Genomic DNA, 23,963 nt, shown 5'->3' with positions numbered 1-23,963 from the left:
TGTTTACCAGGTGCATTTTTCAAAAAGATGACTAGGGACGCTCAACTTCTTTAACCTTGTAACAAATCCCATCTAAGTCAAACTAAGGCCTGTTGTATTGTTTCTCTTACATGGGAAATAGCTAGAGCATCACCTGAAGCTTTTCCTGAAGTGTCACCACAGCCCCCACGTTGCTGAAACAGTTAATGCACCAGAGCTCAGGGCTACAATAAGGTTAACCTCTACAGGATGTCAAGTTTCACTCAATAACACATCGTTCTGGTACTTGTTCTTCATGAGCACACACACACACACACAGGGACAAGGGAGGAGGCAAACATGGTTGCGTTGGGGGAAACGGGTTAACAGCAGGCAGTTTGAAAAGGGGTGTGGAAAGAGTGGAGAGAGCGAGGGGCCAAAGGAGTGGAGCCATATAAAGAGCAACAGAACACAAGCCAGGCTTTATCCTGCTTGTCTGTCCAGCTCACTTAGACCTCACAGGAAACTCCCAACTCCCCCAGCCCTCACACACTCACTCATTATCACTTTCCACACTTTTTTTGTTGCTCTCACACACACAGTCCCACCGGCTTGCTGAGTCTGACCTGAGAGGATGGCTGCATCCATGTGGAGAATGAATGGGCTCTGGAGGAGGATGGCTGGACTTCTGCTGCTCTGCGCTCTATTGCTCAGCAGTGAGTACTCTTACCGAATACAGTAGTAGTATAGTAGAACAGTATGATGGCATTTTCTTTTGTAGCTTTGAAAAACTCCATATATTGTTGTCTCTCTTCTTTTAAAGTTATCTGTCCCCACAGAACCATGTGTTATGTGTAGCACTGAACATTTTTGCCATTCCTTTGTTTATATCTCCACGAGTCTCTAACATTACAGTAGGCAAAATTTGTACATCAGTATGTTTACATGAACCGTGGCTGTTTACAAACTAGCTGGGGGGTTTGCTTACCATGAGGTCGCACACAGACGCAAAGCGGCATGGTTGGCGGTTGGGCGGCTGCAGACACAAAGGGTCTGCTCAGCTATGGAAAGCTGCAGTTGAGAATAATTATGTTCTACACCCTGCAGGGCTTCTAGTTGGAGCTAATGTGCGTTTGAATGTGTGTAGCATCTGTATGCCTGACTGTGACTGCAGTGAGTTATAAAGATATTTCATACACATATGAGTGTGCATGTGAGGGGCTTGTGTGACCACGTAACACATGCAGAGAGCAAAAATAGTTCGACTGTGTTCCCTGCAGATATGTAGGCAATAAGAGTGTGTGTGTGTGTGTGTGTGTGTGTGTGTGTGTGTGTGTGTGTGTGTGTGTGTGTGTGTGTGCATGGATGTGTGTGTGGACTAGATGGGCAGTCCACTCCAGATCAGTCTGAGGCCTGATGCTAATTGCAGGGTGATGTATGGCTTGGATGGTGTTGCTGCCTTGATGGTTGTAAAGCAGGACTAGTTCTACTTCAGCCCAATGTAACGACTTCTGCAGACCATCAGGCCCCATCTATGGGCACAGGGGCAGTGAATGTTTGGAGCGGCCTTGGGAAGCACTAGGAGGAGTATCCCAGACTGATGAAAATAACCAAGGGTTTACTTTAAAAGGGAAAAGATCATGAGATGGCGGAACATGTTCATCGTTTGCACAGTAAAAATGGCACACCACACACTGTGTGCATCAGCAGCTTAACAGATGGTAATTAGATTGACATGGAAATCTAATTACTGTGGGCACTCCCCACCAAGAAATTAAAGCCACAATACAGGAGCAGCATTTCAAGAGACAACTCATAATCCACTGTGTATTTTTTTTGTTTGTTTATTATTTCTGTTGAATGCCTTTTGCCATTTTATTGCCATTTTTGTATATTGCCAGCCACCCTTTGATGTTTTTGATTGATGTGTCTGAAAAACATCTTGTCTCTGTTTTAGGTTTTAGCAGACAACTTCTGATTTTAACTTTAATAATATCACAAGGGTGTTGTCTTCTGAGCCGTCCTCATTCTTTACCACATCCAACAGCAGTCCTCTGATCACACAGACCTGCTACTTGGTTGACGTTTGTGTCCGACTGACATTGTGGCGTGAATTTGCAAAGGCGTGGTCACATGTGGCTCCAAAAAATAAAGAAAGAAAGAAAAAGAAGAAGAAGAATGAAACGCCTCAGGTGCCCCTGTAGCTCAGTTGGTAGAGTGTGTGATCCACATCCTGAGGCTGTCTGTCCTCTGCAGTGGCCACAGGTTTGACTCCTGCCTGTGGCTCATTTGCTGTGTGTCATTCCCACTCTCTGCCCTCCTTTCCTGTCATATCTTCAGCTGTTCTATATGAGTAAAAGACCAAAAAGACTAATTTTTAAAAAAAGAGAGATTGATAAACCTCTCACTCAGATATATGCAATGGGTTATTGAGTTTACATCTTCCCAGTTCTGTTGTTCCGTATTAATGAGCTGCATGCTTGTGTGGCTATTTCTGTTTTTGTTTTAATGCATTTTACATCACAAGCCAAGTGACAAGAGACAATCTGCCTCCTTATTGATGCTTTTCAGAGTATAGGACCATGTGGCTGGAGTGATATATGAGATATATGAGGGCTCGGATGGTGTTGATATTCATTCAAAGACACAAACAATTTCAATGCTTCATGTTCCATTATGGCTGTCTGGTCTTCATAAAGAAGACTCTTTGTCAAGTCACTCTGTCCTTACAAAGCACTGCACTGCCCCTGTCTCACTGTGCCTTTTTCCCAGTGTGTAAACATTGTGAGTCAGGAGGTTTAATCAATGCTGTATCAGATTCTGTTGCAGATTCGATTGGCTATGATGTCAGTGTCTGAGGCAGCTGATCGTCGGTCTGCCTTAAAAAACATGCTTTCACAGTATTAGCTTGGCAGAACATATATTGACATACTATATAATATATAGATGGCATACTGTAGGATGCTATAGCTACAGTCAATGAAAAGAGCCAATGATCCGAAGCATGTATGTTGGAGATGCATGATAATATTGACATCTCATTGTTATTGGCTGACCATTGATGTAAAAAGTACCCAAAAGTCATACTTGAGTAAAAGTAAAGATACTGTGCTAAGATATTGCTTTGGTAAAAGTGAGTCACCCATGTGAATAGTACTTGATTGCAAGCCTTAAAGTATCTGATGTTAAAGGGTAAGCATCAAAAGAACAAGTAAAAGTACAGTAAAGATATACTTAAATGTGTACTAGGGTCTGAGTGAATATGCCCAATGACTGGATCAGATATTCAGTATTTTATTTTTCCAATCACTGGAAGTTGGGTTTTTGATTCTGACAAAATGTATTCATCTAAAAATGTGCTCATTTGGTTATGATGTAGGACATAATCTGTAAAGCAAGAGCTAGTGGCTGAAGCTATCAAATAAAAGTAGTGGAGAATCAGTGTACTTGAGTACAGCTGAAAAGTATTGCATGCCTCCATCTGCCAATATGATATCGTGACAAGAGTAGACATAATAATAAATTAGTTCCACTACAGGAGAAACTGGTCTGCAATTGGTTGGAAAAAAATCTGTGCACATATCGGCATTGGCAGTTGGCCAAAATGAGTTGAGATATAATGACATATCAGATATCCTCAAAAATCCAGCATCACGCATGCCTAGTGTTTATCTAAAACTCGGTTAATAACATTTGCAGCTGACAAGTTAGTTTAGATTTGTCGGTTAGAAAAAAGTGTTTCGCGCCAACACGAGTAGAAAAATGAGTGGATGGAGGGTGAGAGGAAAGAGAGACAAGATGAGAGCCTTTGATGCACTTGATTTAACTGTGTTTATAGGAGTAAACGTCCTTGTCATATATAAGCAGGCCAATCAGGCTGACTGCTTGGCAAACATACTTAGCTTCTGCTTCCACTTCCCATGGCTATCATTCAGTAGTTATGCAGGCTCGCAAATATGTAGCACTGAAATGGGCATGGACTGCAGAATTGGATGATGTCATTCGATGCCTCTCGGAGTGTGTTATAAGCTGTCTCTCTCTCAAGATTTCAGGGGGGAAAACCCAAGCTTTAAGCCTGCTCTGAAGGAGGGGAAAAACATCTCGTCCCGCTCGCTTCAGCTTGTCATATACAATGACTGTTTCTGTTGCTACGTCAGGACCTCAGGCAGAGCAAAATGAGCTGTGACAATTACTTCTAGAATACACCACATTAAACCGTTCACTCGTGGTTGGGAGATTCCAAATTTGATGTGCATGTGTTCGTGGATGCGCACATGATGTGAGGCATTCGATGATGGCATAAACTGACTGAAAACAAAGGAAGAAGAGACACAAGAATTTGCAAAGCATCCTTATGTCCCTGCACACAAACGTACAAAATTTTGTTTCTCATAAAGCAGCTTCTCCTTGCTTACGTAAACATGGGCAGAAGAGGGCCAGGTCTTTCTCATGGCCCTCGGCTATTGACCAGCGTTCTTCCAGTCCCAAGTTGTGATGGTGATGTTTTTGATTCACGTCATCTACTGGAGGGTGTGGGTCTTTTATATAAGTCTTGGCAGATAGGGGTCTTATGTCAGGCTAGGGTGTGTGTCCACTTGGGCCTAAAGTTATGGCTGAGGAGCCACGTGAGCTCACAATGTAATTAAACCCGGAGCCTGTGTTCTGTCACGCTGCCAGTTTTCTTCAGTGATTTCTTCATGTGAGAGAGCCAGGTCTGGCTGCAGCTGAAATCATTCAAACGCTCTAACAAGCACCGTCTGTCATCAGTGTCCGTTCTGCTACTTCCTCTGCTACCCCTCAATCACAGTAACAAGTGGAGGACATTTTACAATGGATTTTCTCTCTCTGAATTATCTTCATTTGAAGACAACTCTTTCCAAAGAAAACATATTAATGATAACAAAACAAAGCCAGTGTTGCCACTAGCTAAATGATCATCCGGGAAAAGGAGTAGACTTGGAGTAATAGATCGTCTAGCAACAATATTTACCCAGTGAAACAGTCTTAATGAAAAGCAGACGCTGTGTTAGCATTCAAATCTTCCTCTTCCAATTACTGCTGTTCTGGTGAGCGTATTGTTCCTTGTTCCCCTGGCACCCTGCTGCAATTTTACAGCTGTTGGGTTTTAACAGCATAAAGGAAGAAAAAAAAAAGGACCCCCCCCCCACACACACACACACACACACACACACAAAATTGGCGGTAAAAACACCACTGAGGCAGAGAAACTCCAGATATCACTGCTCACATCGAAATCACCCCCAGGTCTGGCTAATGAGCAGCCCCAAGATTATACTGTGAAATCCAAAGCAAGAACTTGGAAGCACTTCTCTGTTTCTTGTGTGATCCCTGACTTTTCACGCCGGCCTCAAAACTAAACTTCAGCAAGAGTTCAGTGATCAGAGGCTACAGTGAAGCCAAACAGCGGCAGAAAGCAACAGGCGCGTATAGCTTGGTTAACCAGGCGGGGCCAAGGTGTACTGTTTACCCCAGGGGAGTAAAAACACGTAATGAGCGTCGGCTGAGACCTTTTGACTGCCAGAATAATTGCTCCTGGTAATTAATGTTCAGTAAAAAGGCATGTCGTTGAACCTCCCTAATTGAAAACACGGGACGGTGCCCTTTTTGCTGTTCTGGAAGGTTTGAACACTTCAGCCGTTTGTACTGTACATATGAACAGTTTCTTCCTAAAGATGAACCTGCGGCATTTAGCCGTATCTGAAAGGCTATCGGATTATTGCTGTATATCTCAATATTGCTCTCCCACTTTGGCTCCTTTGTTTCAATCATATCAGAGCCAGATTTTTCAGGGCTATAGGTTTCAGTATCTTTTTACAACCTCTCCCCACACAGTTCATGTAAAAACAGCAGCTGGAATCAGTCCATGGACATCTGCTGGTGCAGCCCAGTGCGGGTCCCGACACAGTGAGGAGAGCAGCTAGCTGCTTTTAGCTATTTAAAGCAGCTGCTCTTTCCAGTTTCTAATCCACTAACAAAATGGATGGACTGTTTTGGAAACACAGGTTTAAAGTTTCACTGCACCGCTGAAACTATTTTAATGAGTAAAGTAGGAGTTGAATAAAAACAATAGTCAGTAGCTGCCTAGTGTTACCTTTTCATCCTCCTCAAGGGCTCGGTTTGGTCTCACTATCCTTGTATCACTGCACATGAAGAAAAGAAAGAATGTTTTTTAATTAGAGTATGTAACAAACGGCCACATCTAGCCACTGTAGTGCAGGGCACAGTCTCTGTGCAGTACAGCCATGATGACAGTTAGTGAGGATGTAATGTAAGGTACACGCTGTATTCCAGAGCCAAAGTGTGTTATCTGCAGTCCACAGCATGTTGACCCGAGCAGTTTGACGAGGTCACTGCGTGCAGCGTGCTGTGACAGCCGCATCCTGTCCTGGGACGTGCATTGATAACATTCCACAAACTGGTTGTTAATTCCTTTTAATTTTTTTCAAAACTATCTTGTGTTTTGTTTAACAACATCAGGGGTGTGGGCAGGACGGAAAAGTCGGCTTTCACCAACAGCCAGTGCAGAAACAAAAATAGTTCTCACGTTCGGGGGCTCGAGTGGTGTTATTTTCTTCCCAATTGTCACTGTAGCACGTAGTGGTAGTGTCGACTGTATGTGGTTTCCTCTGCTACACACAGTGGTGTACTCTTCTCATTTTTTCATAGGGCCTGAGGATTTGGATTTGGATCACCAGAAAATTAACCATCAGCAGTAATTTGTGTTTCACAAATAATAATTATAATAATAATTATTGCTAATGATTAATTTTCTGGTGATCCAAATCCAAATGAATCATCAGAAATAACTTGTGAAATACAAATGCCAAACATTAAGTGGCTCTGCACTTTCAAATGTGAGGATTTGCATCCTCTTCTTCAGTGTTAAACCTCCGGGTTTCAGACAAACCATGTTCAGACATTACCTCTCCTTTGGATAATTAATGGACTGTAATGTGAATTAAAAGAGCACTCAGGGATTAATCAACAATAAAAATAATCTGTCTAAGAGTTATTTCATCCTTTTGGTTTGCAGCCGAGTGAGTCCGACCTCCTTGTGCATTTCTAAGTCCCAGAATTTCCTTGACTGAATTCCTGTCTGAAACCGAAGTGGCATTTCTCCTAGTAAAGCATGAAAAGTACAGAGTGAGCGGGGACGTTAGGGTCTTCTGCGGACATCTGGAATCAGGGGACATCGATAAGTAATGGGAGGGTGTGACAAGTAAAGACAGCCAAAGGTGTTGTCTCTACGGTCTGGGTGGAGGTCGAATGCAAGTCCCAAGATTTAGAGCTGAGGCTTGTCCCCTTTATGCATGACGTCAGAGACTTCCCAGCTCTCTGACAGCACACCCCATATGCATGCAGGGAAGGAGCTCCCGAAAGAGACTGCAGCTGCTGTCCCCCTGCTCATACTCTAACTGTGCCTGTCCAATGTGTGACAGCGTGTCCTTCTACTGCAATTTCCTTGCTCTTCCCCACCCTAAATCAGAGCGCTGGACCAACGGGAAGGGTAAAAAAAATAAAAAATAAAATAATGGCACTCACGCTGGCTGATACATTCCAGAGAGGGAGTAGGAATGGCCGAGACAGATGAGGGACTGAGTATGTGTCCAGAAATACTGCACAAAATTTCTTGCCCTCTTTCTTCAGTGCACATACACTCGCACTCAGTCTGCGACGCAGGCCGGCTGAGCCCTGTGTGCAGTGAACTACCCACTCACATAGTGTGCTGGTGCTTCCAGCAGAAGGTGAGCCTACTGATCTGAAACTGGATAAGTGCAGAGACCAGTAAATAAACAGACTAGTAAGCTCAAACACCAGGCTAAACACCCTTGCAGAAAGGGAAATGGTGCCATACTGAAAACTATGATTTACAACCTTGGTTTTGTGGCTCTGGTCACAAGTACTGTTGGTTGAGATAATACAGTCTTCTCTGAGGTCCCAGAACACCACAGCATCTTTAAGAACGAGTCCAGGATGGTAAGAAACACGAGCAGTCGGACAATCGTAGAATCATAGATGTAAGAAGCTTTATTTTTGTGACCACTGGCCACGTCCCACACGGAAAGGAAATATATGAACATATATCCAAATATAGGCTGAATATATGTTGTATGTATGCCATATTTAGGGTCATATATATGCATGTATATAGGAAATATATGTATCATATATGACTTATATATATATACACATATATGCCACAGTCAGGTGCATATATGTCATACACAATGCCTTGTACTGTATATAGCTCATATGCGTCTGACTTTTTGCATATATGCCATACATAATGCCTATATGTCACTTTATTTGGAAATGATGTAATGTGCATATATGTTCTGACAAAACGTATTTATGATTGTACTTATTTTAATTCAATGCAGATTGAGGTTTGTAGAGGAAAATTCACTGTATAAGACAATAGCTTTTGACTGTTTGGTTGCATGCAGCAGTTCATCTATCATCAACTCGATCCATATTGACGGGCGAACTACCGACTCACAAAGCCGAACCGAGACACCCGGTTTAGAAGGCTATAGGGCTCGCAAGTGTGACGTACCGGAGTGGGAAAACCGCAATGCATTGTGGGCTTTGCGGACTGCATGCGTGACGCTGCTCTTGTGTTCTGTTGTTTTGTTTAAACAAGTTAAAACGCGGTGCAAACGTGCTGTGTCGTTAACTGACACAATCGTTCACGTGATCGCTTCGGTAAAAACCGAAGATTTTTCTCATTTCCGACGTGGAAGCAAAGCCAAGGAGCTCAGCTGATCCTGGTGTCTCCATGCCGCTGGCCGCTGTTTACCTTCAGAAAACGGCCTAACAAAATGAGTTCATTACAGTAAGTGGACTTTAGAATATTTTATGCAACCTAAGATCGTAGTGTTGTCATATGTTCCCACCAGTGTGTGATAAAGAACATTTTAAAAAATATCCTCATATGGTTGACAAAACAGAAGTATGTTGTTCAGTAAGGACGTTCATTCTAGACCTTGAAAACGCTATGCATAACACAACAGATTTAAAGGTACAATTACTGCATTTTTGGAGCTTTCAACTACATTTCATATCTGTAACAGGAAGTAAGATTAAATAATCGACCTAATGTCTGTATCTTATTCAGTCTCCTGAAAATGGAAGCTTACTCTTCCAGCTCATCAGACTCAATGGATGGATGTACATGATGCAACAGCAGAGCAGCATTATAGCATATATATGTACAGCATATGTGTACATATATAGCATATATATATACATATAGTTGAGAGACATATGTAGGGGGACAATTTCAAATATGTGCATATATGTTGGAAAATATATGTGGCGCAAACATGTAAAAACATATACGTTCATATATTTTCTTTCCGTGTGGAACCCCAAAACCTACAGTAGCTCTCTGGCTTTAAGAGACTTGAGACGAGAAAGCAGCTATTGAGGACTATAGAAACAAGTGTGGAACGCTGATGTTGCTTGCTCCTGGACTGGATCTGCACCTAGATTTCAAACTAACAAACACCCAAAGTTAAAGTCGCACGGTGTGTCTTTTCCCTCGTCTTGCCTCTGTATATTCACTCTGTATATTAAAAGTGTTTAAAGGGGAGTTTTTCCTTCAGTATATGAACTGATGGTGAGTCAGAGATTCACTACCTGACAGAGCTAAACCGTGGAACCCTCGAATGAGCAAACAAACAAATCTCATCACTGCCCCTCATGCGTGCATCCGTCCAAACAGGGGTCGAGCACCACGGAACATATTTATGCATTTCTGTTGATTTCAGGCCTGTAATTTGATTTATTTTCAGTGTGGATTACACCCTGGGATCCAAGCTGTAAGCGATGATGTTTAGTGCATGGTTGTCAGTTCAGCAGAGGCCTTTCTTAATCCATTTCTCCATATATAATCCACTACAGTCAGTTGTAAAATTCTCGACAATCCTCCAAGGGATTAAGATTGCTTTATTTATGCTACTGATGTTTTATATGTTTAGAGAGTAACTGACTTTAAGAGTCTCTTGGTGTATTCCCCTTGGTGTTTAAAGTGAAGTACAGTTGGGTCAGAAAACAGACCAACAACTCAGTCAAAACATTCCAATAGCATGTGAACACTAAAAGCCGTGATGGTGTAAATTTTTACGGACAGAGCAAAGCATTTACCAGAGGCTAATTTGTAAGCAGGCATGGTCCTTTAAGGCACTTGAAGCATCCGCCAAACCACCTTTCTCATTTGCTGATGAAATATTTACATCTGTCCTGCCTTTTAATTGCTCTTGAATTGTCTAACCACAATCAAAAAAAACCCCAAAACAAAACAAAAAACAAAATGCAGCATGCAAACTGTCACTCGTCGTCCATGTTGTATCTCCACTTAATCCCGTGATTTAGTTCTTTACATTTGGCATGGCTGCACACTACAGACCACATCAAAGACTGGAACACCCAGGCAGAAAGCACAGGAAAGAAACCCACTTGATGTTGTTCAGTAGTGAGGAGAGTAGCAAAGAGCAGGACTGAACCCAGAGGTTACATAGTCTTGAAACCTTGGCCTTGTGATCTTTCGAGCCCATTAAAAACTCTCTGGAGAGAGACCAAGGTTGTGTTTATGGAGTAGGAGTGTTATGTATGTTACTCCGTGTTTGTGTTGAGACTGGAGGTCCTGAGGCTTCATGCCGATGCTGAGGGCCCTGGTTGGAAACACGGCGTCTGAAGTGTCTGTGTCCAGACTGGTGGACCGTTAATGTATAAACTACTGAGACAATGAGTTTTAGCTTGAGACAGTTTAAAGTGAGCACATTTATGCTGATGTATGTGTCTTTCCATGTGAATCTGGATGTGTGTATGTACATAATTGTATATAATTGTGTGCCATGTCTGTGCATGTTGTGTGTGTTTAAACGAGAGAACGTATTAGTACAATGATTTACACTGAGGAAGCATATGCAAATTCTCATGCTTAATCCAGTCAACACTTGTTGCACCGTGAAGTGCTTTAAAAGCATTTCATAAATGATCTTTTGTCCTCATAAAATCTTTATACCTGTGAGGTATAAACTGATGTGTTAGCTTAAATCAACGGTGTGGAGGCTAAACATTTTTGTCCTGCATTATTGCTCTGTTAAACAGAGCGGCTCAACCTGAAGGCAATTAGCACTACACACTAATAGCACAGTTAAAACATTAGAATTTCTGCCCAGTTACACCAGTTAAAAAGCAGCACATGGCCAGTTTTGGACAATGTTCAGTGAGTTGATACCACGGTTGAGATAAACACACTGAAGGAGGGAAACACATATTTCAGAGCCTGGTCTACAATGTTGGACACATTAGATCCTGGAGACACTACCTTTTTCAAGGACTTTGGAACTTATTCCAGGGTGTTAAAGTCAGTTGTGTTTATAGGATTGCAAACACACACTAAACATCTAAATCCACCTCATTTATATAAATATATCTTGTGATAAACTAAATAATAGTAGTGGTGAACCAAACAAATCTCCCCATGATTGCAGCATAGTTTTGGTTAGATGTTAAACTGTTTACACGCTATATTGGTTTCTTTCCATGCAGAGAGGAGAGTTTAGACATGATGATGCAAGATGAATTGGATTAAACTGCTGTAGTGCTTGTCGACCTCTAATTCCTACATGGAAATGAGTTGTCTCTTTTTGGTAGGCCAGATCCCTGATTAGGCCTAAACACAATTCCAATGCTACTCAATTATTTCTTTTTATCTGTGGCTGTGGTGAAGGGGTGATGGGCTCAGCTGTGCTTGAAAGAGTTCTGTGTATCTGTGCATTGGTGTGAAAAGACAGGTCAAATTGCTTGCCTTGTAATTGAAATTGGCAGTCTAAAAACATTATCTAGTTGGCTAAATCAACACATATTTACCTGTCACAATATTTATTTGAAATTGGACTACGAAAAACTACGGAAGCCTTTAACTTCATTTGCCTAGAAAAACCGCACCTGGAAAGTCTATTACTTTTCTAAACCTTTGTCCATGTCATAAAGGTCCTAGCACCACCCAACTTAATCCCAAGATTTTTACAGAAACAGGATCTCTCCCAGAGGATGGATGTGTAGTCAGGAGGCCACGACCTTTTGCCTGAGCTGTTTATTTGCATAGGCTGCAGACAGTGAGAACTAGCCCACATGTGAATACTAATTAGAGAGAGGCCCTCAGAACACACGCCAAATAGGTTTGGCATTGTTGGGTTGGGCATGAGGTTCGATCACTAGGCCAAGCTGTTCAAACTAAACCTTGGCCCTGACCTCATTCACAAAAACATTCATGTGCTAGAGAGAGATTCCACAGCCATAAGCATCTTCTCTTTTTCCCCTTCAAATTATACTTCCTCCACTTGCACTGTTTGGGGGGTACCTTTGTTCTACTTTTGTCTGATGGTGGGCCCACAGGGTCAGAATTTTACTACAAGATGTAATATTTGGAGAAAAAGCTCTAGTTCCTGCAGGCATCAAAGTGGATCGATTCATCAGACTAAAGACAAAATGTTTAAGTTGCTGACTCTCAGTATGTCTCACATATTCTCCCTTCCTTGCAGATGATGTGAGGTGTCAAGATGAGGGGGCTACAACAGATGCACTCGCAGCTGATCCAGCTGGTAGGAGCCTTGATAAACGTGCAGTGAGACTTTCACGTCTGAGAAGTTCATCCACTTGTAAAGCAGGCGATCATGCTATAATGACAAACGTTGTCCTTGGATTGTGCTCTTGGTGACAGATGGTCCTGGCTCCACTAGAGTTCCAGATGTCTCTGCTGCCCCAAACGTAGATGCCAATCCCACGGCTGTCGGTGGTGAATCTGCTGCTTCTGCTACTCCTGGAGACGACTCGGTCCTGGCCACCATCATGACCACTGCAGTCAATCCTGATAACCAGGATGAAGCCACCTCAAATACAGCAGGGACCACTGCTGCCCCCGTTGTTGCACGTGGTGTGGATTTAACACCCGTGTTCACAGCTGACACTCACGTTGTTCAATTAGTGGTGGTGAGTACCTGCCTACTCTGTGTTCAGATGGTGTTTCCCTTATTTTTTTTACTTTTCATTATCTGAAGTTAGTTAGTTGCTTTCAGCGTCAAATCACTCAAACCAAATGAAGACTACACATGTCACTCTTCATTTTAACTGATATTTGACATGCTTCTCTATTACCCAAGGGAATCTTTTACTTTACAGTCTCCAAGTCACACTTTGACCAGCTGGATCACAAATAAAGACAAATTCACATGAAGTCTTGCCTTTTGAGTCCAATAAATTCAGTCTGCCTTGACTGTATTTTTGGTAAATTTAACTTGTACTCTGAGGAAACATCTCAGTTTCTCCGTTGCATATATTTTATATCTCTCCAATCCAAAATCAAGTAAGTTTTGGGATTTAACCACTTATAAGTTATGCCCTTTTTACATGCAAAATTTGGAGTTTGTCTTTTCCAGGGATACTTCAGAACAGTGAATATAAAAGCTGGTTCTAAATACCTCCTCTAAAATCTGATGGATATTCTACCCGTTAGAAGCCAGGAAAGGGCAAGACCAAAATATCTTAAACATTTACAGTATATATGTGATTTGTATTGCTGGCCTGACATTCTCTGCAACAATTTCAATTAAACTATACGACTGATATGTTGAAGGACGATATATTTGCAACAGATGATTGAGGTTGTATTTCTACTCATATGTGTATTTCTCTATCTGTCTTGGCTTCCTCTCTGCACAGCCTGAGGTGAAGTGTGTTGGAGCAAACGACATCTCAAAAAGTAATGCTGTTAAAGTTGAGGTGGCGACAGCTGATTGTGTGAGTATGAGTTAATCTCTCTTATATCTCACAATATGACTGTAAAAGTAGACTATTCTCATATCAGTCCACCACCACCACCAAAAGATGCATCCTGCCTCCACATTTGTGTCATTGAATTTTCAGCTCACTTCTCCATCCTGCCAACCACAGGCATTATCAGACTGCCAACACTTGACATTTTGGCATGCAGCATTTAAGACCACAGCGAAATGAGACAAGCAAACCGAGCACAGTTGCCTTCTGGTGACACAATCCTCTTACCAAGACCTGTATCTGGGCCCCTACACCTTGGCTCCAGAGGATGTGGCTTACTCAACATTAGAGGAGGAAGATCAATGTGTTTTAAAGACCTACAGTTGGAAATATGGCCCCGATAAAGGAAGATCTTTTCTCAGACATTCCTCAGGCATTGTAAATCTCCAGATTATCTTCCTGGAGAGAGACAAATGAAGAGGAGGGATGATGTTTCTTCTATTGCTCTGGGGTCCTTAAAACAAAAGGAGGAATACTAAGGGTGTGGCTTCATTTTCTGATTAATACACACAGAGGTGTTTTTCTCTTTTTTCCCCCCATCAGACGCCTCACAAAACACTCCAAAATTCAGAAACCGTTATACAAATAAAGTGTGACAGCACAGGAGGCATGTGATGTTCAAACAGAACTCGCTGTTACATCATACAGTATGCCAGTCAGGGTGGACAGAGCCAAAGCAGCAGGTCAGATCCCAGTTCACATAGCTCCTATTTGGGTCATTACTGTATCATCCACAGAGCCAAGACCATCTGCAGAATTCATCTGTCCGACTTAACCTGAAACTAAACATGGACTACAGTGCCAGAAGCCTTAGCCAAATGATGATTAGTTCAAAATGCATGTGGAAGAAAAAAGACACAAGGTTATTCTCTTCAGGCAAGTGTGAGTGAGTGGTATGAAAGACCTTGATAAAGGAGCAGCCTGAATCAAGGGGAAAAAAAATAATCAAGCAACAATGCTCAAAAGTGTAGTGGAAAACAAGACAGGTCTTTCTCACACCTCTGCAAATACCCACGTCATAAGTCTAAGAAGCACAGTCTAAAATGTGTTGACTCAACTGCAAACCTACAGCAGCTCATCTGAAGTCCAGAGGTCAATGTCTGAATATTATTAAGAATTAAAAATGTTGCTTTTTGAAAGGGTGCACTTGTCACAGATGGAGAGACAGATGGAGAAGAAAATATGTTCCACTGGAGTGATACTGTGATCAGCTTCGCAGATCTGGGTGTTACCACAAAGCACAGCTGTGGGCGCCCACTCCCAACTAACTGAGGATTCAGGGTTCTCTCACAGTGGCCTTCTGGGAACACTGAGAGCCGCCTGCATCACATTACAGAAAATGAAGAGTGCTCCCAAGTTGTAAAGCCTGAAGTTGTGCAATGAGGTGACATCATAGTTCAGGGTTAAGGTGGGAAAAGGAAGGTGTGGTCAGCGAGTTTTCCACCCCACTGCATTTTGTCTCCATTACACACACGCGGGCCTGCATGCACTGATGGTCAGTGGGGAACATTCAGGAACACACATCTGATTGTTGGCCTGAATGATCACCCAAAGGAGGAAAAATGTGTATGTAAGAAGCTGTACACTAAAATGCTAAATTCATTAAAGCTGTTTTGAGTCAAGTTCACGTTTGATTTCAAACAGAGAATTCATCATTTTTAAAATATGCCTGATGAAACTGTTATTGTGATGTCATGAAATGTGTAAACGTGTTACTTTCTCGAATTACAATGCAAGTATGCACTGTACTTTTGACATTCATCTTTTCTCACAGGAGGCAACTCGAGCCATTATTCAGGAAAATGCTGCAGGCTGGTGTGAGACGGAAAAGTGTGGTCTAAGAATCTTTCAGAATGGCAAGACAGCCCTGGTGGCCAGTGATGATGGTGGGTATTGACAACCTCCCCCAAATACCAACTTATATATGCACAGTTTTATTTATTTGTGACACTTAAGGTTATAATCCATTTTTGTGTAGTGTTTGTGGCACCAAAATATTAAATAGACATAATAAATGAAGTGCTGATATATTTCTCTTATTCCTTACTACAGCTAAGTTGAGTACCTTGGCTGAAACACTTCAGGGTGAACAATTGAAAGACAAGGTAGGAAAGCACTACATTCAACCTATTGTTTTGTCAGCTTGTATTTAAAAATCAAAGCTTATGTCCATACAGTCAACAAGATATATGCTATAAAATAAAAATTCATTTTTTTGATTGTCATGACAGACCTAGAGATGACTCAGCACAGACATCTCTTTTCTTTTAATGATCTTGTGTCAAATTCACTCACACATGTATTCTTATGACCACAACCATGTATCTTCAAATTGTTTGCAGCTGGGTGTGGCAAAGACTGAGACCCCATCATCATCAGGTTCTGCTGTATTTGTGGGAGTACTGGTCTCAGGTCTGATTGCTGCCCTTGGAATCACTGTAGCTTATTTCAAATGCCAGCGCAAGTCTGACACCAAGGGAGTGAGACTGGTAAGCACACGTTCACACTTTCTGTTAAGAGTGTACACTGTATAGACAAAAGTATTGGGACACACCTCTTTATTGTTGAATTCAGGTGTGGTATGGGGCTGTGTTTCAGAGTTTGGGCTCGACCCCTGACTTCTGGTGAAGGGAAGTCTTAATGCTTCAGCATACCAAGACATTTTGGACAATGCTATGCTTCCAACAGTTTGTTGAAGGCCCTTTTCTATTCCAGCATGACTGTGCCCCAGTGCACAAAGCAAAGCTCCATAAAGACATGGCTGGATGAGTTTGGTGTGGAAGAACTTGACTGGCCCACACAGAGTCCTGACCTCAACCCCATCCAACACCTTTGGGATGAACTGGAACGGAGATTGTGAGCCAGAGCTTTTGGTCCAACATCAGTTTCTGACCTCAAAAATGCTCTGCTGTATGAATGGGCAAAAATTCCCACAGAAAGCCTTCCCAGAAGAGTGGAGGCTGATATAAATGCAAAGCTGTCTATGTGTTAAGAATGCTTCGTCATGAAAGGCACTTTTGGTAAAATGTTCAGATGTCCCAATACTTATGTCATATTGTATGTTCAGTATTCTGTCTGTATGTTGCCCCTGCAGACCTCATTTACATGCTTTCTTGTTTCCATGGTCATGCTGGTGCTACGTGAGTTGCCTGTGATCATTCAGCAATTCATCAAGCAGATGTCCACTGCAGACAGTGCATAATGTTTAATCAGTGTTTGCAATTCTTTCAGTTGGCTCACTTGAAGTGGTTCCTATTATTTAGTTTTTAACAGCGGCCTTACCTGGAGGCTTTCTCATATCATTTTTTCTCAAAATGTTTGCTGGTTTTCTGCAAACACATCCCTCATTATAGATTCAGTAATGCTATGCTGAGACTTTCTAGGGCAAAGTTCATGTTTCACTTCATCTGAAATCCAAATGGTATGGTTTCTTCCTTCGGAATCAATTGCTGCCAGTGTTTTAATTAGGGAATGTTCCTGGCCAGCTATCACAGAGAAAACACAGGGAGAGCGTGTGTTATTCAAAGACCCACGCCCTGCTCTCTGCTGCCTCATTCATCTGCAGAGCTCACTGTTTCATCTACTAGCCAGACACAGCTGTATCACATGATAGAAACCACATCAGAGGGTGTGTTTGTGTGTTTATAGGCGATAGTGGAGGGGTTTTGCACTTCGTGGATGCATCTATGTACATATGTGTGTTTTTCCGCATGGCAGAACTGTGTCAAACCAAATCAAAATAACCAAATCAAAAGCTTCTTTTCAATCCTCTTCAGATTTGTTAATTTTATCCAACAACATATATGAGTACAATGAAGCTGTTCTACTTTTTGATATACTCAGTCGGGTATAATGGGGAAACAAGGGAAAGGCCATTATGACTGCTATGTTGTTGGTGTTAGAGCCTTTAACACACATTCACACACATAATGTACACATTCATGCAGTTTAAAAATGTGTGCAGATGTGCACATTTTCTCAAACTGCTTAACTTGCTTTCCATACGTAAAAATGAGGGGACACCTGCTCCACAGCTTCTCTCAGCTTTTCCATGATGTTGATTTGCTGATTGCTGTGTTTGCAGGCAGAGGAGGCCTATCCAGTAGACCAGGAGAACCAGGGGAACACTCTTGTATCTGTGGCCCCCCTCAACCCCCCTCCAGAAACCCAGGAGAAGCCTAGTGTAAATGGAGAGTCTCCCGAGGCTGCCAAGACCCAACCCCCTCCACCCACCAACGGCCACTCCACCACCAAGACAGCAGACACCGAGATGTGAAATAGTCTACAAATAATTGCAGCCCCAGGACCTACCCCCACAAACACAGACACACACACACACACACACGCACACACACATACACACACACACAAACATGCCTTTGCAAACTCCCTTTCTGATTCCACTTCTGCCCAACCACTGAAAGTCCACAGCAAAGTGGACATCAGGAACAGGAACAATGTCCAACGCTCCTCTTGTCACAGCCCTTTTGCCTCCTCCTTTGGCTGTGTGCCTCAATAAACAGAAAACTAGTCTGATGACGATGGTGGCGACGGTGACTGATGACAATGATGACGAAGACTCAGTCCATGGGGTGTTGTCGGCAGTTTGGCTGGGAATGAGAGACAGGAGACGGGCAGTTCTGGGTGGGAAGAGAGTGTATTTTAGCCTTAACCAGCACCGGTTCCCATGATGACTGCGGCCTCTGAAGTCACAGCCATGTGCTGTCAACACACACACAGCAGAGTCTCTGCATGTCATCAGGTTTAAAGCTCCCACCAAGCCACCAGCTGTAAATACAGCACAAGTCCATAATAAAAGTGTTTCTCGGTTTATTGTAAAGCCATGACAGACAAAGAGGAAATAAATCACACTGCCTTGAAACCTGTTTACAAACTTCTCAGAGAGAAACTCAACTGGGCTCTGATCTTGTTTGTCTGACTATTGATCAGTGGCTGTGTGAATGTGTCTATGTGACTGTCTCTTGCCAAATCCTGCATGCGTGTGTTAAGGTGTACCTGCACCTGTTCTTGTGCAGGGACTGTATGCATATCCATACATGCATCCAAGTTTGCTTACTGCATGTATGCGTGGTTGATGGCAGATTTTGATTTTGATGTGAGTATGAGTGTGCACGTGACTCTAGCCATGAAAAGTGTACAATTTTGTAAAATGAGATGACAAAGTGATGGCTCGCCGAGATGCAGCTGGTGAGGAGGAAGGAGTATTGAAGTTTTAATCACGCCATTTTCTGGCTGAGGTGCAGCCGCAGGGAATTCTACAATCTGTCACTGCAGACGGTGGTGAAATCAATCACAAAGCCAACAGGACTCTTTGCAGTGGCTTCATAGTCGCTGCTGAAAATGATGAGACCAACAGTGTGCCAACAGACTCATAAAGGCCTCAGACACAGAGCTTCTTACTGTCAGCTCTGGCCATCCAGTTGTCAGTGTTATTCTCTTTTCAATATACTGTATATGCTCTTTTTATTAACAGCATTCTATTGAACAGTATGTATAGTGTGGTGCCTTATTTTATTGTGTGTATCCCACACTTCTTACGTCCCTCTATGTGCCAAAGAATTTCATTTCATAGCTCATGTTGTACTAAATTGTGTTGTACAAATTGTGATTTGGGTCAGACATGGTAAAGAAATATGTTCAAGGACTTTGTTAGAAAAAAGCATCTAGTCGTTCAAAACATTTTTTTAACTAAAAAGCAGTAAAAGGAATTGCAATTTTTTTTATTTGAACTGGAAGAAAGAAACATTTTTGATATATAAATGGGATGTCTCGCACTGACCTCTCCTTTCACTCAATTTTCTTTTCATTTCATTGCTAACATTCCAATGTGACCGTTTCATATGCTTAAGACCTTGTGTTTAAATTGGATTTAACATGAAAAAATAAAATGTAAAAAGTCACATTTTCAGCCTGATTTTATTTAAAATGAAATCATGGGAGTGAGTGGTACACTATGTTGACAAAAGCATTCAGACTCTTCTTTATTGGGCATCTTGTTTAGTATGCAATGTCATTGAAGTCCCTCTTGGTGTAATGGTCATTTGTCCCAATTGTTTTGTCTATATAGTGTAGGGGACAAACAGTGTTTTTATCACAGAAACGTGCACATACAGTACATCTGGTGCTCCTACACAAACTGAATTTAAATCCCATGCAGCCCATAAGGTTGCACAGCTGGTTTGCATAAGCAGTAGTAATGACATCACACTGTTCTGTCTCGCACAGTTTGGGTGTGGCAGCGAAAACATCCAACAGCTGTCTTTAATCAGGACGTGTTCATGAGCACCGTGTCAGAGACAGCTCACGATCCATCATGTTCACATACAGATTTGAAGTTCATTTTCCGTCACCATCCGTTTTATGTGACTGTGTGACTGCTTAATTTCCCGCTCACATCCTCCTTTCGTCACAAGGTCAATCCCTGCGTGAATTCCGACCCTCCTCGTCCACTCCCTCACCCCAACAGGAAAATATTTCCTCAAGGCCACTGAGCAGTCCTGTAGAACAGTCCAGTTGCCATAATATGCCACAGCATCACAAAAAGCACACACCACATATATAAATACACGGGGTCAAATGTGGTCAGCTACAGAGGTGCCAACTGCTGTACGATGTTAATTTAAAAGGTGTAAATCCCAGAGGATGTGGACATTTCTGTATGTATATACACTCAGACATGTCTGTTATTTGCAGCACAGTTGACCTTTTACACACAGTGCTTAGATTACAGAAGCCAGCATACTTCAGGCTTTCCTTTCTTTAAAATTAAAGGCAAGGTTCACTAAAATGACATACATGCAAAACAAATCCATTTCCTCTCACTTACTGCTAACAGTATCTTTCTGTGCAGATAGTTTGATTTGCCTCTCTGGGGTTTCTGCCGCCAGCCCAGTACAATGGATATGAGTTGGACTGAGACTGTGTTGCTCACAGGTCTAACCGGGGTTTTATCTGAGTAATCAAATGGTTTTGAATGCATTTTGCATTTTATCAGTAATTTGGGCGAACAAACTCTTTGAATTTTCCATCCACTGGCCCCTGTATCCCTACAGTATATTGCACCACATGTTCTCTTCCGAAGCTTTTCTTCAATGTCACACAAGTCCCCCAGATCCAGCCTGCTCCCCTCCCATTCTTCATCCCATCCAGCTTTTAAATTTCTCCACCTCTTTACTCCTCCATCCAGCCAAGAGTAGTGTATGCGCTGTGGAATCTGGGATTACGAACAAAACTCAGCTGGTTGTTTTTATTGTGGGGTGTCTCCCCCCTCAACGTAGTCACAGCTGCCAAATACGTCATGTTTTCCTTCCCTGTGCCAAAGCACGCCCCTTCTAAACTCATTGATGGTAAGATAATATTGGGTGGAATGGAAAGGTGGGAGGTAAAGCACACAGGAGACAGACTGCAACCCTGGGGTCAGGAGGTGTGGTCTGCAGGGTGAGCCTGTGATGAAAATTAAAAACTGATAAACTTTCAGGTTCATGAAACGGTGACAGGAATGCCAGGAGGCAGTTTTAGGAAAAGAGTTCAGCAAAACCTTTTTGCTGCATTATAAAAGATTTGAAATGTTAGCCACAACTTTAAAAGTGGAAACCTGCAACAACAACAAATATATATATATATATATATATATATATATATATATATATATATATATATATATATATATATATATATATATATATATGCATGTAAGACATTATGGCTGCAACCTGCAATCTAATTGCACCAATTTATGCTCCCTATGTATGAGCACAAATTATTCTGGTCACAGATCATTGAAATGAATGGTTAACAGTCAATAGGTCTTTTGTAATGATGGATTAAAAAAGAAACATTATGTCCACTGAGTGGTCTGGTGTTTTCAAATCAAATAAAGATGGGAGTCCAATGACAGCTGTCTGACAAAGGAGATACAGCAGATCTCAAGGATGCTACATCATTGAATGCCACCAGAGGACTGTTGATGCTGACTGATGTCCAGGAGTCTTCAAAGTCTACAAAGGACTCAGTCCTTCATACAAATATACAAAGTATGCATGTGTATCCTCAGCACTGGGAAGGTGCCCACAGTCCAGTGTATGTAGTGCTTTCTGGACTTTTTAAAAAAAATGCTGAATGAGAGCAAAGGGAGGGCATTGCAGAGGGTACAAGATGTATTAAATTAAATGCATAAGGACTATAATATACACAAAAACCAAAACTGTATTATTGTGGTTATGATCATGTACAGCAACAGCAATTGAAGTTAGCCTACCGTAACATAATGTTGCTATCTAACATTACCTTAACATGTAGTGTGTAACTGAGTGTGTCTGTTAATATTCATGCAGTTCATTTAACTTCATTCAAAACTTATCTATCTGTCTAACTTATCTGTCCTATCTATGTTCGCTTGTTCAGTGTTTTCAGATGGAGATGAGTAAGTGGTTGCACACTCAGATCCGCACCGTGAAAGGAAGTTTCTGCACAAAACTGTTAATGTGCTGTTACTGTGGAGGAGAGCAAACAGAACAGTTGTCAGAGCTAATTTCACTGGACACTCGTGAAGTGCTCTGCGGAACAACAGAAGAAATGCATGACTTTACACGGGCTGAATCAGGCACAGCATCAAAGGGAACTGTGCTCAAAATGGATAACATGCCAATCATAACCAGGGGGCTTGAAATCCGTTCACACAACTCCAGTTGTTTCACCTCAGCTAATTAACCAACTAGTTTCAGGAGTGTACTCCACTTGAACTTGATGAAATGATTTATGTATTAACATCTCGGCAGCAGTGAAAGTTTTTGTTTATTATTTTTTCACAGAATATTCTTACATGAGCAGTCAACAAGAGTAAGTATTCACCCACACTTACATGAACTTTCTCTCAAAATTCAACACACATGACGACTTAACATACTTGCACATGCTTTGAAAAAAACAGGCATCAAGGGAAATGTACTATGCAGTTTCAAAGCTGGGATCCACATCAAGGGAGGAGCCCACCGTTAGACAAATACGGGGCCCCACTGACTAATGTGCTCACATGAGGGAGTGACCAGACACGTCCTACATGCAACTGTCCCATCAGACAGTCGTGTCAAAGGTCAGTCAGTTTTTTATCGGTTCTGGTGTAATGACGGTTTAAACTTTTAGCCCTAATAAAAAGCCACAATGAAACTATTTCATTGTTAAGAAACTGCAAGTTTTTTGTCATGAGTGGTCTGTCTCATATGTGTGGTATGACATTATACTTTATAATAACTCTTTTTAAACATGCTATCCATTGTTTTTGTGGAGTCATCAGCCACTTTCATCAACCTTAATATAAGTGTTAAAATCAATTTTATAATGAAGAGATTGTGTTTCATTGTAAAGGCAACAAACACACGAATGAAAAAAAGTGAAAATTGAAAAGCTCAGATCTCATATTTTGTCTCCATAGACACCTAAACAGCAAATAACACTGGGAACTTGAATTGATATCCCGTCTGTTTCCTGCACATTACTCCGTGCTGTCGTCTATTTCCAACATCTGCTGAGGAAAACAATCTGGAAGGCATTGTCTCTTTTTTTCCAGTGATGCAACTGTCCACAGAAGGCAGATCACACCCTGTAGTAAACTGTAGACCAGGCGGCTGATTCCACACTAATGATAATTTGCTAAAGCTGACTTAGTTACTCCAGACAAATTGCACAATAACACAAAATAATCTACAGACAGGTCTAATTTATCTGGCAGTTCAAGAAGTGTTATATTAGCTTCTACATACCTAAACTGAAGTGTTCATTTAAAATGCACAAACTTTGAGATAGGTAAATGCACAACATTCTGCAAAGAATTTACATCAGTACCTCAGTGCAATAATCCAAACTTCAGACAGAGTGAAGCATGCAGAGGTAGCTTGAAGCTTGAATGTGATTATTGTTGGGTTAGGATGCCCCCTGCTGTGGCCTTAAGGGCAAACTGGGGGCAAACTCGAAGCAGCAAAGTGATAAGAAACAAGTAAAAAGCAATCAGTTGGGTTTATTCTCATATGCATTATGAGAACTGTAATCTGAAGAGTAATATTAAAGCTGCTTGGAAAATGTGTTGAAGCTACTTCCATGGTATTTGGACCTGTTCAAGTTCA

General features: G+C 41.8%; 1 protein-coding gene across 1 annotated transcript; it reads left to right on the top strand.

Moving 5' to 3' along the window:
• Positions 1-410: 410 nt before the first annotated feature.
• si:dkey-261h17.1 lies at positions 411-19,745 on the top strand. The gene is made up of 8 exons (XM_046397255.1): positions 411-674; positions 12,534-12,593; positions 12,713-12,981; positions 13,711-13,788; positions 15,599-15,710; positions 15,877-15,929; positions 16,167-16,313; positions 17,909-19,745. The coding sequence occupies exons 1-8, from the start codon at positions 593-595 to the stop codon at positions 18,098-18,100; spliced, it is 993 nt and encodes a 330-aa protein (XP_046253211.1). The 5' UTR covers positions 411-592; the 3' UTR covers positions 18,101-19,745.
• Positions 19,746-23,963: the final 4,218 nt, after the last annotated feature.

Source organism: Scatophagus argus, chromosome 8 (assembly GCF_020382885.2).
Source record: "Scatophagus argus isolate fScaArg1 chromosome 8, fScaArg1.pri, whole genome shotgun sequence".
In the NCBI taxonomy this organism is placed as follows: Eukaryota; Metazoa; Chordata; class Actinopteri; family Scatophagidae; genus Scatophagus; species Scatophagus argus.
This window is presented reverse-complemented; position numbering and strand designations above follow the sequence as displayed.